General features: G+C 39.2%; 1 protein-coding gene and 3 long non-coding RNA genes across 5 annotated transcripts in view; 2 read left to right on the top strand and 2 right to left on the bottom strand.

Moving 5' to 3' along the window:
* Positions 1–22,741, top strand: part of LOC124131820 — a 49,969-nt gene that overhangs the window by 8,235 nt on the left and 18,993 nt on the right. Inside the window, exons 6-14 of the mRNA XM_048401018.1 lie at positions 984–1,059; positions 1,890–1,946; positions 3,746–3,867; positions 4,852–4,957; positions 6,106–6,276; positions 7,117–7,167; positions 8,847–8,949; positions 9,662–10,279; positions 21,488–21,557. Coding sequence (XP_048256975.1) covers positions 984–1,059; positions 1,890–1,946; positions 3,746–3,867; positions 4,852–4,957; positions 6,106–6,276; positions 7,117–7,167; positions 8,847–8,949; positions 9,662–10,279; positions 21,488–21,557 — 1,374 coding nt within the window. The remainder of the gene's footprint in view (positions 1–983; positions 1,060–1,889; positions 1,947–3,745; positions 3,868–4,851; positions 4,958–6,105; positions 6,277–7,116; positions 7,168–8,846; positions 8,950–9,661; positions 10,280–21,487; positions 21,558–22,741) is intronic.
* On the bottom strand, positions 10,487–14,230 carry LOC124131841. 2 transcript variants are annotated; one of them, XR_007222536.1, is made up of 3 exons: positions 13,996–14,230; positions 11,699–11,896; positions 10,487–10,691 (listed from the first exon to the last, which is right to left on the bottom strand). It is a non-coding gene; the product is annotated as an uncharacterized LOC124131841 (long non-coding RNA). The 2 variants fall into 2 exon arrangements; XR_007222535.1 differs by lacking the exon at positions 13,996–14,230 and having other exon boundaries at positions 11,699–12,454.
* LOC125382679 lies at positions 14,484–17,718 on the top strand. Its single transcript, XR_007222534.1, has 2 exons — positions 14,484–15,043; positions 17,234–17,718. It is a non-coding gene; the product is annotated as an uncharacterized LOC125382679 (long non-coding RNA).
* On the bottom strand, positions 18,440–20,283 carry LOC125382680. The gene is made up of 2 exons (XR_007222537.1): positions 20,077–20,283; positions 18,440–18,647 (listed from the first exon to the last, which is right to left on the bottom strand). It is a non-coding gene; the product is annotated as an uncharacterized LOC125382680 (long non-coding RNA).

The following is a 22,741-nucleotide window of genomic DNA, read 5'->3' as shown; positions in this document are numbered from 1 at the left end:
CGTTTCATCACAATATACTAGTAGATCTTGATTGTCGATCTGATCGTTTTGGCTGGGTGCTGCCATTTTGTTTGAAGCAAATGTAAGTGATACAAGAGGTGGAATCTGATTGGTTCATAGGAGAGGCATAGAAGGGTCATAACTCGTAATAGCCACTGGTGGCGTTACAATCAAGCCCAAGAATTCCAGCCTAGTTCGGCAAGGCTGGAAACTGGACTTTTAAAGTCAGTTAACTCTCTTGCCTCGGGAAGATGGGATGTAGCTAGACAGTGCAGATGAACACAATGGCCAACAATCACACCCAAAAGTGGGAGAGATATTACAATCGGTATTGGGGGAAAAGGTGCAGACAATCAACAGGAAAATTGTGAGAATACCTGACTTAACCCCTCTGTACATAAAATGGAGTTGTCCGACATTGCCAAGGTCGGGTTGTATCGGGGAGTCATCATTAGTTAAATACGGGTTAATGTTTTTAAAGCTTGTGCAATTTATTGACATCCATAAAAAGGCTGTACTAAATATAAGAAATATACGACTCGTGGTCATTGTTTATCGTACAATAAAATACTTCAGGGATAATTCTAGGGTGGAGCCTTGTGCATTTAGCCCCTAAATTTGAAAAAAAGGCCCACATTTTCAAATACAATGGGGCATTTTAACATTCTGCTGTTTGGGCAAGTGTGGGTCTACCTCTGGAATATATGAAATCTTCACAAAAATGTCCCATGTCAGAAAATTCCTAGAGTGAACCCTGTTATTGTAAGATAAACAACTCCCACTTGTTGTTTATTTTTCAAGTAAACCATTAAATAGAACATGGTGGCCAAAATATATCAAGTGGGCATATCCTGCATTAATCAGTATTTACTGATGAAGCTGAGGAATAGTGGCCTTGTTACAAGTGATGTTTTGGTTGTTTTTTGGCTATGGACATTGCAGATAGTCAGTACTGATTGTGATAAGGTTCTGTTTGATTGCAGGAGCAACTTGCATGACAATGGTGCATAGTCTGAAACCAAATTTAGATGATGGATACAAGATTCCTTTCAATAGCAGGTAAGTAAGGTGAATGGAGAGCTCCCATTGGTTTTCTTTACCCTCATGGTGCCTGGCCGTCAGTGGGCTATACCTTCAGTGCTCCACCGTGATGACCGTGATGACATCACGGTTTCAAAAATGTGTACACTGTATAAATGTGTTACAACGTTCTTATTTATTCACACAGTGTGTCTTTATTGTACTACATTCAAGTTGAGTTGATTGCCTTTACGACACTGTCTACATTCTTCAAATCTAAACAAGATAGGCACTGCCTAGGCATATGCATTGCTCATTTAATAGCCTAACTTTTGCTGTTGTAATATTTTTCAAAACTATATCACTGTATATGTTGTTATGTTTCCATGGAAACAATTTCAGCTAAGTCTCAAACATCTCCAGGCCTTGTTTCTGAGCCATAACTTGCAAACTTATGAATATTTTTGCATGCACCTTAACATGCAAAGTGAAGTAAAGTAGGCTCACTTGTTTGAAATCAAGATGTCTAATAGTTCATATCAAGAACAATATTTTACTTATCCTGCATTACTACTTAATGCATCTACTGCTTACCTTTGACAGAGACAGTGCCTAGCCATGGTCCTTGAAGAAGAAAAAATGTTGTTTTCACTTTCAGTTTACATTTCTAAGGACACGTTACTGCTGTCATGTGACCATCTGACGTGACGTCCCATCTGGTCACATTCAGATAATTTAGCATGGGTGACAAGCAATAATGTGACCAGATGTTGATGTTGTAGAAATGTCGATGTTGATGATGTTGATGTTGTAGAAATGTCGATGTCGATGTTGTAGAGATGACGATGTTGATGATGTTGATGTTGTAGAGGTGGCGAGTGTGGAGCGTCCATGAGGGCCATGTGTATCGGTCTCAGGTACCCCAGGTAAGCACTCCTTCATGCATTGTCATGGTCTTTTATGCTCGACCATCATTTCAAGATTTGATCGCCTGAGCCTGTTTCACATCAACCCAAGGATGGGAGTACAAAATTTTGTGAGCTGGGCTCAGGTAATAAAATAAAATAAAATGGGGGGAGGGGGGGGAATTAAACCAGGGCCTTCTGCGTTACAAGTGAAGATTTTACCAACTTGGCTACCCCACATAAACATGAACGTTTTACAAATAAGATGAGGATGAATTTAAAAATCATGATGGCCTCTTGAAAATGTGGATTTTCAATTCCAAATACAGAACTCTGCTTTTCATGTTATTGTGCAAAGTAACTGAAGTAAGCAAGCATCACTGCTCCGTAAGCGCTCGATTGATTCATGACAGTCATTACCGGCCTTGCTTAGGCTCACATAAAGTAGGAAATGGCACTCTTGGATTTTACACTTAAGGTACTTACATTAATTTATATTCCATGTCTTGACAAAAGCATACTGTGAAATGAAACAATTTCCATCTTTAGTTGCATGTTCCACGGTCGCTAGACGACTTCCTTCAGTCAACATTATTCAGTGATTTCCATTGACTGTAACTTACAGACGTTTAAGGGGATGCTCAAGTTTGCACGAAATACATTTGAATATACTCACTTCTATCCATATTTAGACGGAATATCATGAATACTGCGTAGGTTGTGCGTTTCAAACGGAAGTAGTTATTCATGTTGCCAGTCAAAAACCTAGCAGACAATCGCTAATTGTCAGAATGGAACAGACCCAAAAGAAAAACTGCACTATTTTTCATTTCTTCAAGCCTACCGCTGTAACTTCTAATAAAGTTACTACAGACAACAAGCAAAGAAACTAGCCTATATAGCCAAGTGCTAATGCAAACATTGAAATTGAATAAATCCCTGAAAAGCGAAAATGTAATGTAGACACGACTGACTCGTGTGATTGTACAGATGAAAGTGATCCACAATTATTCAACAGTAAATCCAAGTGAGATAATCCCAGTGTATGGCCTCTTCAAATTATAGATCATGGTACTCGCTGACTTGGTTGATGCATGTCATCGTATCCCATTTGCGTGGATCGATACTCATGATGTCAATCACTGGATTGTCTGGTCCAGACTAGATTATTTACAGACAGCCGTCATATAGCTGGAATATTGCGGAGTGTGGCGTTAAACAACAAACGAATGAACGAACGAACGAACGAACGAACAGATCATGGTAAATATGTATATGTTAAAACACACCTCTGGGGTTTGGGTTGAAAATGTAAAACCCCCAGCGAGGGAAAAGCGGGCTCAAGGTTTTACATTTTCAACCAAATCGGAGGAGGCATGTTTTATCCAACTTATATCCGTCTAAGTCCAAGAAATTCCAGAAAAAATAAGGAAACATCGACATACCTCATAGCAAAACAATACAGTGTATAGTGGTATAAAAGGAATTTGCTCAAAACGTGCGAGAGAAAAACCATGTGCAGCATGGACTAGCTGGAGTCATGACATGATATATTTAACAACTGCTCATCACCTGCCTTGGTAGTTCAGTGGGAAAACAGTGGGTTACAAAACTTAACACGATATGTAAGGTTGCAGGTTCGTATCACGACGTGGAATTTTCATTTTAAAAAGAGGCACACCTAAATTGAAAATGGCACACCTGAAAAACAGGTCCAGTGTCCTTGGGCACTCCTGATTTTGTAAAATTTTGAGCCCTGTTACCTTCCTTAGGATCAGGAGGAATATTATACAGTTGGCACAAGATAGTTATTGTTCTAGACCTGACGACCTGAACGACCTGATTGCTGTCAGCATTGAGAGTGGCAGAATGACACACCATCATCCCACAGGCTACCTCGGAGCTCTGGCTTCAGCACTCTTTACAGCTTACAGTATCCAAGGTAACATCTTCATCTATTTCATTCTAAGTTGAAGTATAGCCAAGCATGTTAATAGTACACAACCAGTTAAATTTATAGTTTACTAAAATAAGGTGTTGATAGCGTACAATATATATCATGATCCACATAACCTTAACCTTTATGTCAGACAGGATACCAGATATGGTTGATACAGTAAATCATGAAATTAATTGATATTGAGTTGCATTTTTTGCTGGGGGTCAGCAGTGGCATTAATTTGGAGAAGCATTAATTTCCAGATTTACAGTATCTACCGGACCATTTTTCTATCACCAGGTGTTATCACTGAACTGTATGACATAGCTTAAAAGATGATCTCTGATCACCTATCGTAACTCACGTACTGTAACATAGACATAAGATAGTCATAGTGCTAAGATAGCTTTGTGCCATTGGCCCTGAACTGTAGGTCCTGTCTGTAAGTAGATTTGGGGTGAGAAGGTAGCATAAACACAATGACAATACCTCCTTGTCAGAATGATGAGATCTGATTGGTCCAAGTGTACTTGATAAAATACTGTGTATCTCGCCTTGGACATGTTGGAGGGGAATACATTTCTAAGTGGGGAATAAATCTCTTATGTCCCGCCATTAGCAAGTCGGGCTGCATGTGGTTTCTGAGAAGCAGAATAAATCCTTTATACCCAACTTCAAAGCAAAAATCTGCACGCTTTTTGAAGTGCCTCTACTGTATGATAGACACAATCTTATCATAACTGTTGAACATTCATCAAAGCATCAGTTACATCCAAAATATAATATAAAACTATAGATATATAAATTCTTTCTGTAAGCTTCATACTGTTACTACCATTAGATTCAGCTTTTAGTTTCTCTGGAAGTTCGACTAACCCACACAATGTTAACATGGTTAAGAATAATATTAACATTTTGAATTTGTAAGGTCGTCAGATAATAAACTTTCCGTATTATACCATGAAGGCTGTTTACTGTTACCGTCAGGCAAGCCGCCGGTAGAGTGGGGACAGGGACTACTGGACGTTCTACCTCAAGCCTTGCAGTATGTCAAGGACAGCAACCACTTCGCGAATGAGAATGAAAAGGCCTGGTAATGTAGACGCAACTAGCCTTTCCCCTTCTTTGACAGATTTGGTTCCCATGTTTGACTGCATAATTCTAGCACACCAGCTTAAGGAAACACGCAAACATGCAGACACGCACGCGCGCACAGGCAGAAACTCAGACACAAACACACGCACGCGCACACACACACAAATGCATGCACACAAAAACGGCTGCGCATACATGCACACAGACAGACATACACACACACAAATACACAAACATGCGCACAAGGACTGGTCGGCTCGGAGTCAGTATACTATGTCTGAGTGGGGTATTCATGTTAAACTGCGGCATGGTATCTCAGTGTGCTAGCACTATAAATCGGCGCCAGTCCAGACCTAGTATGTACATACAGACACAGACAGACAGACAGACAGACAGACAGACAGACACACACACTGGGCTGCATAATTCTAGCTCACCAAGTTGAGGAAACACACATACATGCACACAAACAGGCATACACACACACACACAAACACAAACACAAACGCATGCACACACAAATAAACACACACACACACAGGCATGCATGCACACTCCGACAACCCCCCCCACAGACACAGATACAAATGCTTGCACACACAAACGCATGAACACACACACATACACACATATACACATTGGGCTGCATAATTCTAGCTCACCAAGTTGAGGAAACACACATACATGCGCACAAACAGACATACACACACACAAACACAAACGCATGCACACACAAATACACACTCAAACACGCGCACACACAAACACACACAGGGACAAATACATGTGCACACAAACACACACAAATGCCTGCACATACAAATAAATACACATATACATACTGCAGAGACACACACACACACACACACACACACACGGGCAGGAAACCTATAATAAATTCCATGTGTAATAAATTCAATTTCTATCAAGATTTTTGCATTCTCTCACAAGGAAAACTTAAGGCAACAAAAAGTCTTGTAACTTCATCAATTTTGACCAACAACAAAAATGGGACACTTATGACTGAGGTGGATGAGTGGATGTGACGCTTACATAAGCTAGTGGCTGTACATCAATAGTAGTAGTCACAGGCCTGGATGAGAATGTAAGAGAAACTAATATCAATGATTCTCTGATCTGTTTCAGGCCATACTTCAAGGAACGTTGGGAGGAATATGTAGAGTCGCGGAAACTAAAGTCTGGCGAACCAGTGTTTCCCAGCAACTATGATGATCCGGATGAGAGAGACAACTTCTATAAAAGCATCAGCTTTGGTGGATGGGGAGGAGCTAGTGGCCATGACTCCACAATCATTGCGTGAGTGCACACACAGGCAGCACAGTGGTGGACAATATGAAACACAATGAGCCCCTCTCTTGTAGACTGGTTGCTGGATGTGTTTGAACTGCATCACCTTCATGATGTATAGTGACAGGATATCTATTCCGATGAATCTATTTTTGACCAACAGTCATGTTGCATTTTCCATGTGTTTATCAGCCAGTGTCTTTGACAGGTAAATACATAGCTTATTTGGAATTTGAGTTTTCCATATTTAAAAACAAAATCCAGAAAAATATTTCCAACATAATAAGCAGGGTCATGAAAATCGAAGTACTGTCTTAAAGTATGAACTCGAGTGATTCATTTCACAATGCACTGAAATCTTGCTAGTCTCGACTCAGTTTCAGTAACCTGGGTGCTACTGAGTATGTTTAAAGTGACATTGCTACATACCCATGATTCAGTAATCATCCACCATCTAGATTAGCAGGGGAACAGGTGGCTCTGTCATCTAGGGCGCCACAATTCACTGTGCAGAGTTGCTGCCCTTGGGAACGCCAGAAACATATGATTGTGCGTTTGAAATTCCGGTTCAACACAATTATGTTTCTAGGTTTGTCAGCACCATACCATGCTCGTGGGTTTCACCAAAGTGGTAAAAGTCTGAGACTTGCATCACTTCGGGCTTTCCTCCTACATTAAGGTGACATGCCGTGATGTAACTGTCTTAAAGTATGTTTTAATCTTTTAGTGATTGTACATGCCTTCTTGTCATATTTCATGGAATACGTTCAAAGCGTCGTTAAATCAAACTCACTCACTCTTAACAAGGTTTCACTGTGTTTGTAAACAGAGCCATTTTGTAAACTTCAGCTATGATGCCATCCTTGGCGCCGGTCGAGACTGGAAACAACTGTGCATGAGGTTGGTATAGACTGGCTTCTCATTGGTCAGAATTAGAAATAAGAAACAAACAGTTAAGGCTTGAATGTTTTTGTGGAACTTTAAGTTGAGTATCACGTTGTATGAGCAGTAACTCACCAGGACTACCTAGTTGTATGCAGTTCCAATCTGTAGCAGCAGAAAATTCAACGTCGCATCCAAGATTATTGCACCTACATAGCGACGTGTGTGTGCATGCGCACGCTAGTCCGGACTGATGCCGATTTATAGTGCTAGTCCACTGGGATACAATGCCATAGTTTAACATGAATACCCCACTCAGACACAGTATTCCGACTCTGAGCCGGCCAGTCTTTTTTTAAGCCCCTTAATGCCAAGTGCCAGGTAGGGTAACAACAAGTACCATCTTTTAACGTCTTTTGCAATGACGCGGATGAGGATCAAACCCTGGCCCTTCTGCTCTCCGGGCAGACGCTCTACCACTAGACCAGGGAGGCGGTCAAGTTAGAAAGAACAAATCTATAAAATGGTGGAGAACAGGGGCTGATATGGAGTGGTCCAGAGTCCGAGACTAAGGTAGAATCAACCATTCAGTCACAATTTTCTCTCTTTTTTTATTTTTCAAGACTGAGTCACTTCAAATATATATTTAACCTCGAACCAAAGCAAAATGTTATTTCCTCCACTAAATATAGACAAGGGGAAACCCTGAAGGTAACAGACAAGCTGACTTCATTCTATAAATATACTTATATGAACATCGCCGATGTTTTGTTCAACAACAAAGATTTATAAGGTACTCTATTTGCTGGTCCACAGGGACTGGCAGTCACATGAATTACCGATCCAAGCCCAATTTTACTGGTAAAAAAATGGTATTTACTGGTACAACCATGCAATATTTACATGCTACCAGACCCATGAAGATCCGGGTTAGAATCATCTTCCCGAGGCAAGAGAGTTAACTGACTATAAAAGTCCAGTTTCCACCCTTGCCGAACTTGGCTGGAATTCCTAGGCTCGATCGGAGGGCCACCAGTGGCTAGTACAAGTTATGTCCATTCTATGCCTCTCCCATATGGACCAATCAGATTCCACCTCTCGTATCACATGCATTTGCTTCAAACAAAATGGTTCTTACTTCGCGAAGTACATCAAATCACGTGAGCACCTTGATTAAAAACATGAAACGATTTGGAAAATATCTGTTGACAATGAGTTGGCGATGCACATGCTGTGCAAATCCTGCAATCGACCGAACTCTGCATGACAGTTTATGAACTGGATTTCGATTTCGTTGCGCAATTTTGATTGGACTATGCATAAACTCGTTAGCCCAGCCAAAATGTAACTCCATAATCCCAGCCTAGTTCGGCAAGGGTGGAAACTGGACTTGTAAAGTCAGTTAACGCTCTTGCCTCGGGAAGATGGGTTAGAACCCATGCTTGTTGTAAGAGGCGACTAATGGGCTCAGGTGGTCAGGCGCAGTGACTTGGTTGATGCATTTCATCGTATCCCAATGGCTTGGATTGATGCTCATGATGTCGATCACTGGATTGTCTAGTCAAGACCGCCGTTGTATAGCTGGAATATTGCTGAGTGTGGCGTTCAACAAAAATCAAACCAACAAAACATGCTACCATGAATGACTGTGGTGCTGCTGCTTGCAGTGTAACTCTCACTCACTCCTCTTTATCTAGGGGCATGTTCCATGGCGGGGACAGCGCCAGTACAGGAACTATAGCGGCATGCTGCTACGGCGCCATGTACGGATTGGAAGGTGTGCCAGAGGGTAACTACAAAGTAAGTAGTAACCATGGTAACTATATTGGCTTTGGATTGCATTTAGTTGCACATTGTATGCTCTACCTCTACCCATGTTTCATTTAACTGTTTTGAAACTTGTAGAAATATTTATATTTCTAAGTGTGTAATTCTGCCTGTGACGTCTTAACATAGCAACAAAGTATAAAGTTAAATGTTCCTGTGGTCTATTGATAGAGTGTCCGCCCGGAGAGCGAAAGGTCCGGGATTTGATCCCCAGCCGCGTCATACCACAAGACTTTATAATATGGTACTTTTTGTTACCCTGCCTGGCGCTTGGCATTCAGGGGCTTAAACAAGGACTGGTCGGCTCGGCATCAGTATACTGTGTCTGAGTGGGGTATTCCTGTTAAACTGCGGCAGAGTATTTCAGTGGGCAAGCGCTATACAAACGGCATCAGTCTGGACTAGTACAAGCAGCTCTCGCCCCACACACACACTTGCATGCACAACGCACATGTATAAGTGCAATAATCTTGGACGCGACATTATAAACCCCATTTCTCCTCACCACCTGTGGTTGTAGTTAAAATGTTTTCGGCATGTGTCCGAAATGTTCAGTTTTGTATTTTCTTTTTGTGGAGGATCATTCAAGTGAGATTGTTCAGTGAGATGTTACTCTGCTTGTTAAGCATGTATGACAAGGTGGTTAAAGATTCAAAGGATCTTCAAAGCAAACATATATTTCCAGAAACTTGAGTACAAGGATCGTCTGGAGAAACTTGCAGAGAAGTTGTATGATCTGGCCCAAACAAATGAGGTTAGTCAGAACAACCCCGTGGGGATGGCTGTGACAGAATCGTCCGAGGTTGATCCTAAACAGATCCAGAAAGATTCAAAGAATGAAGACAAGGAAGAACCCATGGAGATTGAGGGTGAACCCAATAATGCGGAGGCAGAAGAGGGGAAAGGTCATGGTTCCCTGTCTGAGCAGGACAAAACAGAAGCTGGTGATCACGCTCCGCCAAAACAGGAGATGACACATAAGTGTCAAGATGGTGACAAAGTAAGAAATAATGTTCAAGAAAAAGATGATGTCACTGAAAAAGATGATGTCATGCAAAAAAATGATGTCATGGAAAAAGATGATGTCATGAAAAAAGATGATGACAGAGAAAGAAATGCTGGCCCCACAAAAGATGGTGAATCAGACGTTAAAGCAGGTGAAACTGATGATGACAGTAAACCAACAAATACCGGTGAGGTCAAAGACAATCTAGATGGCAGTCTGCCAGGTGAAAAGGCAGAGATGGACATGCAAGGTCAGGATGAGTCGTCTGCCGAGGGAACACCTGGGAAAGGGCCTAGTGTTTAAAGAGTGTTGCAGATCAGATCATCAGCCATTTTTTTCTTACTTATTATCCCCCGCCACGAAGTGGAAGGGGGATATAGGAATGGGTGCCGGCCGGCACATTTCGTTTCCGGAGTAGATCTTGAAAACGGTACCATATTTCTTCACCAAACTTGGCACATAGATAGATCTAGTGGTGAACTGGTGACTTTTGATAGTTTGGGATTTAAAAAAAAATTTTTTGAGTTTCCATGGCAACCGTACCATATTTCTTCACAATGGATGCTGTTGTTACTCACCTAACTGTTCTTCCATCTGCTGTTGAAAAGTTCCTCGATTCCCCTCCCTGTGAGGTGCTCGGCCCTGTGAAGCAGCAGTACTACGAGGATGGCGGTTGACGTAGTGAGACACTATGCTGTACAACAGAGGCCTGAAAGACGATGCATTATGTTATACAACACATCAGCATAATTTATTGCTTCATCACTGTTCATGGAAAATATGGCACTGATGTGAAGATGACCTTAGGTGTCATCAAGGTCACAGGACAGCGATGGTGGTCAGTAAAAGTGGGACATCAGAACAACAACTTTATTTCTTCACCCAGGACCATCGCAAGTAATGCAGGATAAGCAAAAAATAAATTAAATTAAACTCACATGGTCACTCGCAAACACCAATAATTGTGAAATGTTAAAACAATTTTACATTAGAAATTAGACTCTACTCCAACTATATTCCAACCTAGCCTACATGGCCTATGCGCAACTCAACTTATTGTGAAAACAACCTGTTTTGAAGGTAAATAAATGAAATTAAACTCGCATCGTAATAATTGTGATATGTTAAAACAAGTTTAAAAATTAGCATCTACTCTAATTTACTTGCCGACTCTGATTGGGAGGCGCAATGTGAAAATGTTATATGCTTTGAAATTTTAAGTACCTTTACTCAATTTAACTCAATTTCAAGCTGAAACTGTATTTAAGAGGTCTAACATGGTGCTGTCAGATCCCAATTATTCATTATATATGTGTTACCGGACTTTCTGTAGCCTGTTATCGAGACATTTGGCAGACTGAAAAAGACTAAGCTGATGAAAAACTAAGAAGGACTGTATATATGTGAATATCTGTAGCTATCTGTGAATAACTGGAAAACAGAAAATGACAATACATCAAATAACATGTAAATATATCAAATATAGTACTACATAACTCGTTCTTATCGTTATTAAAAATAGAGGTGCTGTTTTCGCCCGACACATATTAGCTTTGTCGCCAAATGTGGAGCCGTTTTAGCCTGCACCCATCCCAAACCTGGGATTGACAACAGCAGATCCTGGCACAGCAAGGGTGCACAACTTAAACGACTGTCACCCATGCGCCCAACAATGCTTTAATCTTTAACATGGTGAAAACAACATAAACAGTGTACCTGCTACTAAGACGGATGATGCATATCTGTATTTGTTGTACTCCAGATATTCCCTGATCAACTCATTTATGAGAACATTCTCATTACTAAGAGGAGGTTTATGTTCGGATTGATCGTCTAGAGCATTAAACACTTCAGCTCGAATCCTGGCTTTTATCTGTCCCAGCACGCCGCGGTTTTCAAGGCTTTCTTTCAACACTGGAAACAAAAGTATTGTGATGAATACAAGTATTTAGGGAGCATTTCAAATGTTTTCCATCCAACAAAATACACTTGTCAGTGGATCTACAGTTCAAGTTAGTGGGTGGAGGTTATGTCTCAAGGAATTAATCTTTTGTTTACCCTACAAAGACTTTTGAACTGCTATCATAGTAACCATGGTAACACTACATCATGAACATTGCATCTTTTGCTAATGTCTTTTGACCTTATCATTACCATAATAAATGCCACGATGATGATCCAAAGGTTAAAAAATTATCTTTGATAACAATATGGTTTGGTGCCAACACAGGAAAATTAAACAATATTTACTCAAATGCTCAATTAATTGTTTGTTTTGCAAAAAGGGTTTAATCAAGATGTTGTACTACTAATGTGCAGAAACTGAGAAAGGGAATTACATTGTGACGCAGCAAATTTACACAGTGTGCAGTGTTTTTAAGTTGATACCTCTATAAGGTGAGGTGAAATTGGTCTTAACATCACGTTCAAGATTATTGCACTTATATGGCGCATGTGTGTGAGCGTGCGTGTCCGGACTGATGCCATTTATATAGGGCTAGCCCACTGAGATACCATGCTGGAGTTCAACATGAATACCCCACCCATACACAGCATACTGACTCCGAGCTGACCAGTCCTTGTTTTAGCACCTGCCGAGTGCCTGGCAGGGTAACAACAAATACCATCTTTTCACTTCTTTTGGTATAACGCCGCCAGGGATTGAACCCCTGACCTTCTGCTCTCCGAGTGGACGCTCTACCACCAGACCATAGAGGTAGTATATATACCTCCATAAACACATGATAAACGCAAAACATATTGAAGACAAATCTTATAAATATGTCAACAATAACAACTTCACAGATTTCATGCAAAATCATGAACACAAACAATTTGTAGACAATGATCAAAATCAGTGACATCTCTGAGTGCTATTTAGCAACATAAGCCCCGCCCATTCAGTTATCAGCTAATCAGGAAACGATCCACTCACATGGCTAGTAGGCGTGGCCTAGTTTGTTTATAGCTTTTAGGGATTATTAGTGGTATACTCACACCCTGTGGTACAGCGGCATTCATCAAATTACAGCATTTATGATTTCCGGAAGTTCACTAATGCAAATCATTAACCAGGAAGGGCTCGCTTCATGAACAATTTCAATTTCTGCGAATGTTAGGTCTACTGTAAGTAAGGATTTATTAACACTTTGATACTTACTTCGGGCATCTCTTTTATATTGCCTTACCCCCATATATCAATGGACTACAATATAACCCACAGTTTCCCAAGTAAACTATCTCTATCAACCTGAACTAGCTTGTCTGCATATTCATGGTGACAAATAAGGTAATGAAAGTGACGTAGTCCACACATTTTCCCGCTATGTTGCCAGATTGTTTTAGGAGATAATAAGAGCCATAATGCCATACTTAGCAATGTTCTTCAGCAGTGGCCAAATGTTAAATATATATACTGTTGTGATCAAAGGAGTGCTCTTGAATTATTTATCATGTTTATTGTTAACTTTTAACATTTTTTCGCCCTTTTTAAAAATATTTTTTAAAAGATTATTTTCATCCAATTTTTAAACTAAAAATCTTTAAATATCTTTTCTGATATTTTGTTGTTGATTTAAAAAAAACCTTCTTACTTTTCGGTAAATATGCATTGAATACCTATTAATTTTACACATACTGAATTTTACTCATGCTGTCTTTGCACTTGTCTGGATAAAATCACTGAAGTCTGTCATCATCACACTTGGATCATAGAATATGAATAATCATAGGCCGTGGGACAGCCTAGTGGCTACACTTACAGAAGACGCAGAAGACCTGGGTTCGATTCCCCGTTAGTGTGTTTTGTTCCGTACATAACAAGTACCGTGATACCCCGAGGTTGCAGGCTACTGACTGGCAGAAAGTAAGATCTATTTATGGTGAAGTATTAGATTTCATGCCACAAATGGATTTCAAAATTATTATGATTAGGTGGTTTACTAACAATCATCATCTAATAACATAGTCGACCGGTGTCTGTGCATTTGAACTGAGCAGATTGTTATCATTACGTAAGAGCTGTTGGCTTCGTGGCCTGGTCTTCCCTATTCTTGCGATACAAAAGAATCATGCTATCACATCTCAGATATCTTGAAACTTCAATTGGAGTTTTTGTGTCCACAGACATGACAGGTACAGACATGCACAGGCATAGACCTCTTCAACTTAGGTATTAGCACGCAAACATCATTCTGTTTTATCCTATAGCTTAAATACACCATCAAAACGATGTATTAACAACATTCGGTTTGTGTTTGTGGCAACAATGCAGTTTACCGGGCGCAGCCCGAGCTCTACCATCCGCTCAATTACCGCGCTATAGTGCCACCGCTGTCTCGTTATACCGTTACCGTGCCTCACGCTCTGGTGACTCTCGCTTCACGATCCAACACCCGTTTTCGGTCTTAGGGAAACTTACACATCTTTACAATCAAACACCCGTTCTCGGTCTTAGGGAAACTTACACATCTTTACGATCAAACACCCGTTCTAGGTCTTAGGGAAACTTACACAACTTTACGATCCAACACCCGTTTTTCGGTCTTAGGGAAACTTACACGTCTTTACGATCCAACACCCGTTTTCGGTCTTAGGGAAACTTACACGTCTTTACGATCCAAAACCCCTTTTCGGTCATTAGGGTCAGTGGGTTTGGGCAAGGGTTAGCCATAAATTCTTACCTTTTCAAGCGTTAATCCAGTTAATCCCATTGGTCGGTCATGTTGACATAAACAATTGCGGGTGTGGTTTCAAGAAAAGATGAATAGGGGGTGTAAGTAGGTCACGGGACTACGCGAGACCTAACGTTATTTAGTACATCCGGTGACAAACAACGTCTCGCGGCAATGGCGACAGCAGTGTCACGTCGGACAGGGCCCGGCGAATCATATTTGGAACACGCAGGTGTAACTTAGAAAAACATGACACTGTCACAGTCATTAAAACACTCGAGATGGGGAACATGAATAGCAAGTGTTGGCTTGTCAAAGCAGTTGCAGTGTTGTCAAGACGTCCTATGGTCGATGTCAAACTGGCCGCTACCCATTCATAAATATTGAGGTAAGTTTTTTGCACACTTCTGATAAGTTTAATTGTCAGTGTTGATAAGGCAATACTGATCGGTTCATGGTTCATCATCACACGTACAATGGTGATGGCGTTGAAAAATGAGCATAAAACATTCGTTCTGAAGGTATTTGCAATATGCTCTCGGTTTGTGCACCATACAATGTTATGGCAAATTTCCATTACATCTATCCTGAGCCTTTTCCAATAATAAATGTTCAGCTTTGATAAGGAACGTCACAGAATTATATGTGTAGGTCCAGCATGTCCAGGGGAGATTACACAAACTATACTCATATTTTAAGAAGACCTATCATGTGCATGTTGGCAATGCAAATTTTGTCAATACTTAATGTTGTGCAAGGAGACTTATGGGGGTGCCTGTGTCGGGTTGAAAAATTATTAAAAATGTTACTTGACCAAGGGCAAGTATGACCAACATTCTCACTTGCCCTATTTTAAAATGTACTAGCCCAAAATCAAGCTAATAAATTTGAACATCCATCAATAAACGTTCTCTTACGATTGCAAGCGTGTATGTTTGGGTCCTTGAAACCAGAGACCATATAATAGATTATTATATGGTCTCTGTTGAAACAAATGGTGCACTTCATGACTTTCGCTGTGTCATCATACGCAACCCAAGGAAACTGGTCTTTCCACCCAGCGATGAATGTTCGTTTTCGTTTACATTCGTCATACTTCTTATTCTTTGCCGATATACAACTTTCGGAATTTCCCTCTGCCTTCGTCCCCACCGCCAAAGAAACTTAAAATAGACCGCTGAGACATGATCGGCCATGTGCGGTACTGGCAATATAAATTGTTATTGCAGATACCCCTCTGGGTGCTAATGAGGCAAAGGGAGACTACTCTGTCCTTTATTAGCTTACTTATTTGAAACAACAGATTTACTTACAGTGATCCCTCGCTATTGCACTCTTCAATATAGCGCTAACTCGGTTATTGTGTGCGGTAACACATGGTTCCCAAAACTTATATACACTTTTAGTAAACTCAAGTCACTGACACGATGTCATTTCCCCATCGCAAAAACATTACCACCTGCACGCAACACAGGAAATACCAATCAACAAATTCCGCAATAAAATCCTATTATTACTATCTGGTTATAAAAAAACACGTTTGTACCTTGACATATGTTTGTAGCATATTTTATTAATTTTATTTTAAATTTTATTCAATACAGTTTAGATCAATTTTGCCGAAATCGTGCGTAAAGGGGTCGATAGATCGCACAACTCGCCGTTATTTACAGCAACCACGGTCAGGTTATCGCTATTGACGACTCGAATGAACTTTAGTTGACAACGAAAAGAAACACCTATTAAATAAATGCCATACTTTCACTCGTTAAAAGTCCCGTTTGTTGTAGTTCGACAAAATTATATTTCATCAAAGCTAGGCCTAACGGAGCATCTAAAGTCGGAAAATGTTTCAACCTCGCGTTACAATTTCCAAGAAATTCCATTTCCAAGAAACATGTGCCATATATGGAAGTGTTACTACGATTTAACAATGAAACAAGCCTGGTTCTCGTTGTTGACCTGCCTGACATCGAAATGTATTAATCCCATTGGTTGACTGGCGTAGCTGTATGCAAATTACATTGTCAGTCTGCAAACAAAATATTAGCCAATCAAATACCGTAACATGATCACATGATTACATTCGCGTGAAACTTGACCCAGTTCATTTTGGGTGCTCTACTTGTCCACGGGCATGCTAGAAAACGTATATTACACGCCCGACATCTAAACCTTACTTGACACGGGCGTCGGGCAATGGTATTTTTCAACCCCTGCTGTGTTAATAAATAAGGATATGTGCCAACATCACGATGATAATGTTATGTGCACTGTAAAATCAGGTTTTATTCACACACAAAAAATATTAATCTAATTTGTAAGTAATGATGATGAAATCCTTGCGTTGTTTGTTTTTAAGATCTCTGAAAAGTGACCTCACTTAAATGTATTCTGTATGATGTGAATAGACTTGATCATTACAACCCCATTTAGCATTTGTTTATCATATTCAGTTGAAGGTACTATGTACATGCTTAATTTATTAATTATATCTTGATGTGGGCATTGTAAGAAATGGTTGGTATTGTAGAAGTATATATTATATGATCTCATAAGTGTTATTTATCTTTTGCAGTTGGGCCATATTTCCATGTTTGAGGGGAGAAAGATTTCCTCATCTGACTCACGAGTAGATGCATATGGATCACCAGAATTACCTTGATGCCAAACATAACTGCACCTCAAGAGCATCTCGGACTATAACATATTTCTTGGAATATTTTGTGGTCAAGCATTGCATTGCCTATGAAAGAACAACTCTTGTTGTGTATACAGGTGTAAACATATTAAAGTTCTATCTGAAGTACTGGTTCTGTAAATGATGTCTGTGACCATCAGAATACACCATATACACTGGACACTTGCTGGAACAGGACCTACTTGTCATCAACATGGTGTTGCAGAACATCTTGGGACTCTCTCATAAAGTCCAGTGTGAATCTAGATACTGACACCAGTAACAGTGCATGCTGGCACATTTATTTGTTCAGGCTTGGCATTTTGGAATATTTGCCATGAATGTTTAATACTCATGACCTTGGAATAAAATTACTGAATAGATCTGAAGCTTATTTATTGTTTTTTGTCTGGGAAAATGCCATACAAAAAAAGGTTTTTTAATATTTCTGGTATCAGCCATGATACTGAATTGGTATTGAATATAATATCATAACAATGCACATGGAATGTGTGATAATAGATTTCCAGTTTATGGGTCAAAAGTTTCCAAAAGAATACAACAGATGCTTACCAATGAAAATTTAACTTAACCAATGGCATAGCAGTTGTTGCTTTGTGAAATGAATTCTTCGTTGAAATATCAACATGTCTTGTTTTTGCATCGCTGTTTTAGGGTCCAGCATACAAATTACACTGATTCATAGAACAATAGCCAATAAACATTGACATTTCTTGACCAGATCTTAAAACAGATTGGTCCAAATGGATAGCGGAAAATGTGTAATGTCAGTTACCTCATTTGTTTGACTTGGATTTTTTGGCAGAATATTTGAAATACACAAATATATGAAAAATAGGTGCAATTGTTTCTATCTCTGCATCAAGTCAATATGGTTGCACTAAATTTGTGTTCGACAGTGTTGATTGAGTGATAAGGTGAATGAATTAATGTTTTGGACTTGTAGCAATTTTTTTACTTGGTTCAATTGAGCCTCACAACCAGAAATATTAATTTAAAAAACCCTACCGTTCATCACATTTAATCTTTTTATCTTGCCCCTGCTATCAATCAAAGTCTGCAGTGTCAAAACAATTATATTGCTGACAAGGTGTAACACTTTTATTTCTTCCCTCAGAATAACATTACACTTCATATATTAGTAAGTATCTTTCTTAATGTAGGACATGTCATTGGTGATCGCCTCCATAATTCAGTGTATTTGTCTTGCATTTTGGCCACTTCTGACTTGAAGTTGCTGTGTGCTGGATGCTGCTTCATCTTTTGGTTGCTGTACAGCAGAAATTCACTCCTGTATGACCAAGAAAAAACCCATTCATGTTCTGCAACAACATAGAGCTAGACATCAAGTACATACACAGTGTAAAATTACCATTGTCCAACACCAGTTCTATTCATCACCGGACTTAACAAATAATGTTTACACAATTTGAAAAATAGGTATATCACTATGAATATTCATATGGAATACTAACAGTATTTACTTGTACTTGTTGCACAAACCTGAAACCACCTGAGACTAAGAGGTCTTTCATTGAAATATGTGAGTAAAATAAAACAATTTGACTTACGTACTTTTATTATAACCATGATAATGCATATTCAAATGTAATTCAAAATTAAGGGGCATGTGTGTTTTACAGGTTAGGGTTTGATATATTTATTTCAAATACTAGATTATAGTAATCAATATAATGTATTGACTTGCCTTCATGGTTATTTGATTAACTGTTGAGTGATTTGTGACACTATTAGTTTTTATGTTTATTTTCCCATACATTCTTTTTTTGGTGCATGTTGATGAGAATAACTTTATTTAATTTAACTTGGATAATTATTTTTGGGATCAATATATTTACAGGCAGGGCTAAGAAAATCTATTTGGCATGCAGTAATGACTGTCATTCATCCAAAGTAGAGGAGATCATTCATTTTCTCTCAACTTTTAATTATTTAAAAAAACCACATTTTTTTAATTATTATCTTTTCTTTTCTTTTCTTTTTGGGGGTCTTTTGAGTCTTTCTTGTTAATTTCTGACATCCGCACTTCCATACAGTCATCCAGTACATGTAGATGAGAGTTAACTTATAGTGCAAACTACCAAAGAGCAAGTAGTAGTACATCTGCATTATTATATCTATTCACATTTAATATACAAACTAATTTATGCACAGGCTTTCTACATTGCATAAAAACCCTCTTGTCTCCTTCATAAAAAAATATTTAAAAATAAGTTTCTTCTCAAAAGTAACAAATTTCTTAATGGAAAATTATTTACTATATTAATATGACCAAATATAGTGCATATTAAATTTTAAGTTCCAAACACATGACTGGGTTATTGAGTACTATTATTAATAACAAAATAAATTAATACAATATACTAAAATAAATTTCACGTTTACAAATATATTCATAGCATAGATTTTCCAAATTTCATCCTCCAAATCTTGCCTAATTTAATGCCTATTCAAACTGTCAAGACACGGCTTCCTTGACACTGCTCATGCTGTCAGATATCAGAATACCGTTGTAAGTTGGGTAAAGTGGCCTACCTATTAGTAGTTACATCTTCATAAATAATATTACATCACAGAAACATGTAACACATCCTCAGTAATCATAAAACACTGTCCGCTGAGACTATAAATACAAGTCTGAACGATAGTACCGCACTGGTTGTAAAAATTATTTTAAAGGTAAAGAAAAGAACACATACCTTTACGAACGGTCCCATGGTTGTCAGATGTCAGTCAGGAACCGATAAACCTAACAGGAATGACAAATAACCGATCATATTATTCTGAAATAAGTAAACTTTTACGACTGTCAACAGCGGTGACAACCAAGCGTGGTAGTTTACTTGGTACCGTCTACAGAGTTAGCTTTTGCGGTCGCGCATTTCGAAAGCAGAACTAGTTCACGAGTATAGGCATGTCACCGGAAATGCTCGCACCGGAAGTAGCGCTTCGCGAGACTTACGGGCCCACTCTCCTACCCAGAGTTCCATGCGGCCGGTAGCCAGCTAGCATAGTACCTCTGCCACAGGCCAGCGCCATGTGACGATTCGTCACATCTTTCACAGCCCATTCAAGATATTGCATATGCTTTTCATCCGTTTCATGTTTGACAAGTCTACACATTTTCATAAACAAATGTCAAAGAATGGTTAACTTTCATTGAGAAAGTATGCAAATACTTAAAAATCTACTTGTTTTTGCGTAGTTATCCTATGTTTGCATTGGTTGTACGGCTCCACGTGCTGTCATCAAAGCCCAACGGAGAGCTAGCGACACGGTCACTTTGATGCATAAATATATATTGTCATACAACTCACTGTCGCAGTTGTAGTAGCATATCTATATAGTTATGCAAAACAATATGTAAAGCGCCCCCAAATACTTGCATTAGTCGGTTCTATACTGATTTCTGAAAAAGCGCGTTTGTTTACAAACAAGAGAAAAGTCCGGTCACGTGATATGCAAATTAGCCTGTGGCAGTGGTGTTATGCTGAGTCACCACTGCGACGGAGTGTGTTACGGGCCCTATTGGAGAGCGGGCAGTGACGTCACACGCATGCGCAATTCATTGTTTACTGAATTACGCATGCATGTCAATGGGGATTCTAATGACCTGTTAAACGAGCACTGATTACATGTGATAGCGCCTGTGGTCCAGTGGTAGATCGTAGGCTAATTAACGCATTAATTAGCTGAGCCGGCGAAGCGCGTTCGAGCCCCCACAGCGCTAATTGGATCTGAAAAAGTGCGCCCGGTAAAGTGCACTACTCCCCTTTATTGTTAATGAGAGATCCCTGCCGCGTCATCAATTCGTGTGTACACAAGCGGGCACTTCAAAATGGCAGGCAGGGATCTCTCATTAACAATAAAGAACGGGGTGTTGTTTAGTTTAGCTGCCTCATTCATTCTATCTACTTCAAGCAATAATCGTATAAAATTATTTACATTACAACACTTATAAAATGTAAATAATACCTCAAATGTTTTATGTCATAATAAAAAAAAAATAATCAAGTCTTTAAGAATGCTCCCTAAGTACGCATATATTTATGATGTGGGCACAAGTAGGAAATGTTCACTTTCAGTTTATCTTGGATTTACCATTGGTAACGTGTTTCGTTTATGTTGTCATCTTTGGTTAAGAGGAATTTTGCGATACTTTCATTTGGAACTATTTGGGGTTTGTATATTTTCTCTCAATTATTATTCTAGATTGCATGACATCTCAAAAATACGTTACTGTCTTCTACTGGAAGGGGAACCTGGCCTAGACTGAATCTGTTTCTGGGTATGAGTATATGACACCCCACAACGGTACAACACGTTAAGCGGCATTCACACGGTACTAAAACTAGGCTAGTTGGTACAAGTTGCCCAACTTTTATGCAATTACATGTTCGTAGTTGTACGAACTGAAGTTGTATACGGGAGCAGGCTAAAACGTCATCTCAGCCAAATTGGTGTCACCGATTTCTCGGGCGAAAACGGCACCTCTATTTTTAATAAGAACGCTTTATCTTGTTTATGTAGAAGTATATATTTTTTATTTACATGATTTATTATGTTATGTTGTAGTGTATATGTTTTCACTGGGCGGGGACATGGTCTGTTATCAAGAAATATTCTTGTGATGATGGCTGAAAGGAGAGAAATATGTGAAATATCTATTAAATTACTGTTTATTTCCTACTTACTAAAGTAAATATTAAATATATAGTATACCTGTAGTCCAATTTCTTGACAAATCCATGAGACTCAGTTTAAGCTTGACATTGAGTTAATTTGAGTAAGGGTGATCAAAGCATGTGATGTTTTCACAATAAGTTTAGTTGCGCCTCCCAATCAATTGGAGTAGAGGCTAGTTTCTAATGTAAACTTGTATTAAGGTTATTAACATTTTATCATTTTTTGTGTTTGCAAGTGACCATGTGAGTTTAATTTCATTTATTTTACTTCAAAGCATAAAACGTTCACAAAAAGTTTAGTTTCGCCTTCCAGTCAGAGTCGGTGAGTAAATTGGGAGTAGAGGCCAGTTTCTAATGTAAATGTGTTTTAACATTTCACAATTATTTGTGTTTGCAAGTTAGTGAGTTTTATTTCATGCATTTCAGTACAAAGGTTAAAAAAAGAATAGGTGCCGTTTTCGCAGGGAATTAGTAGCTGTTTTCGCTTTAGGGGAGGTGATGTTTTTTGCTCGGTGACGTTTTGCTGAGGTGCTGTTTTAGCTATAACCCATTGAATACTACTTGGCATTCACATGGCGGCGAGTTGCATTCAACTTGGATCTCTCGAGATCTATGACCAAAAACTCGTGATTCACTACATTACCGCTGGAATCCTCTTTACTGAGTTAATTTTCAGACC

The sequence above is a fragment of the Haliotis rufescens genome, unplaced genomic scaffold, assembly GCF_023055435.1.
Source record: "Haliotis rufescens isolate VD_foot unplaced genomic scaffold, xgHalRufe1.0.p SCAF_20, whole genome shotgun sequence".
NCBI classification, from domain to species: domain Eukaryota; kingdom Metazoa; phylum Mollusca; class Gastropoda; order Lepetellida; family Haliotidae; genus Haliotis; species Haliotis rufescens.
The sequence above is the reverse complement of the archived record's forward strand: the minus strand, read 5'-3'. Positions and strand labels throughout refer to the sequence as shown.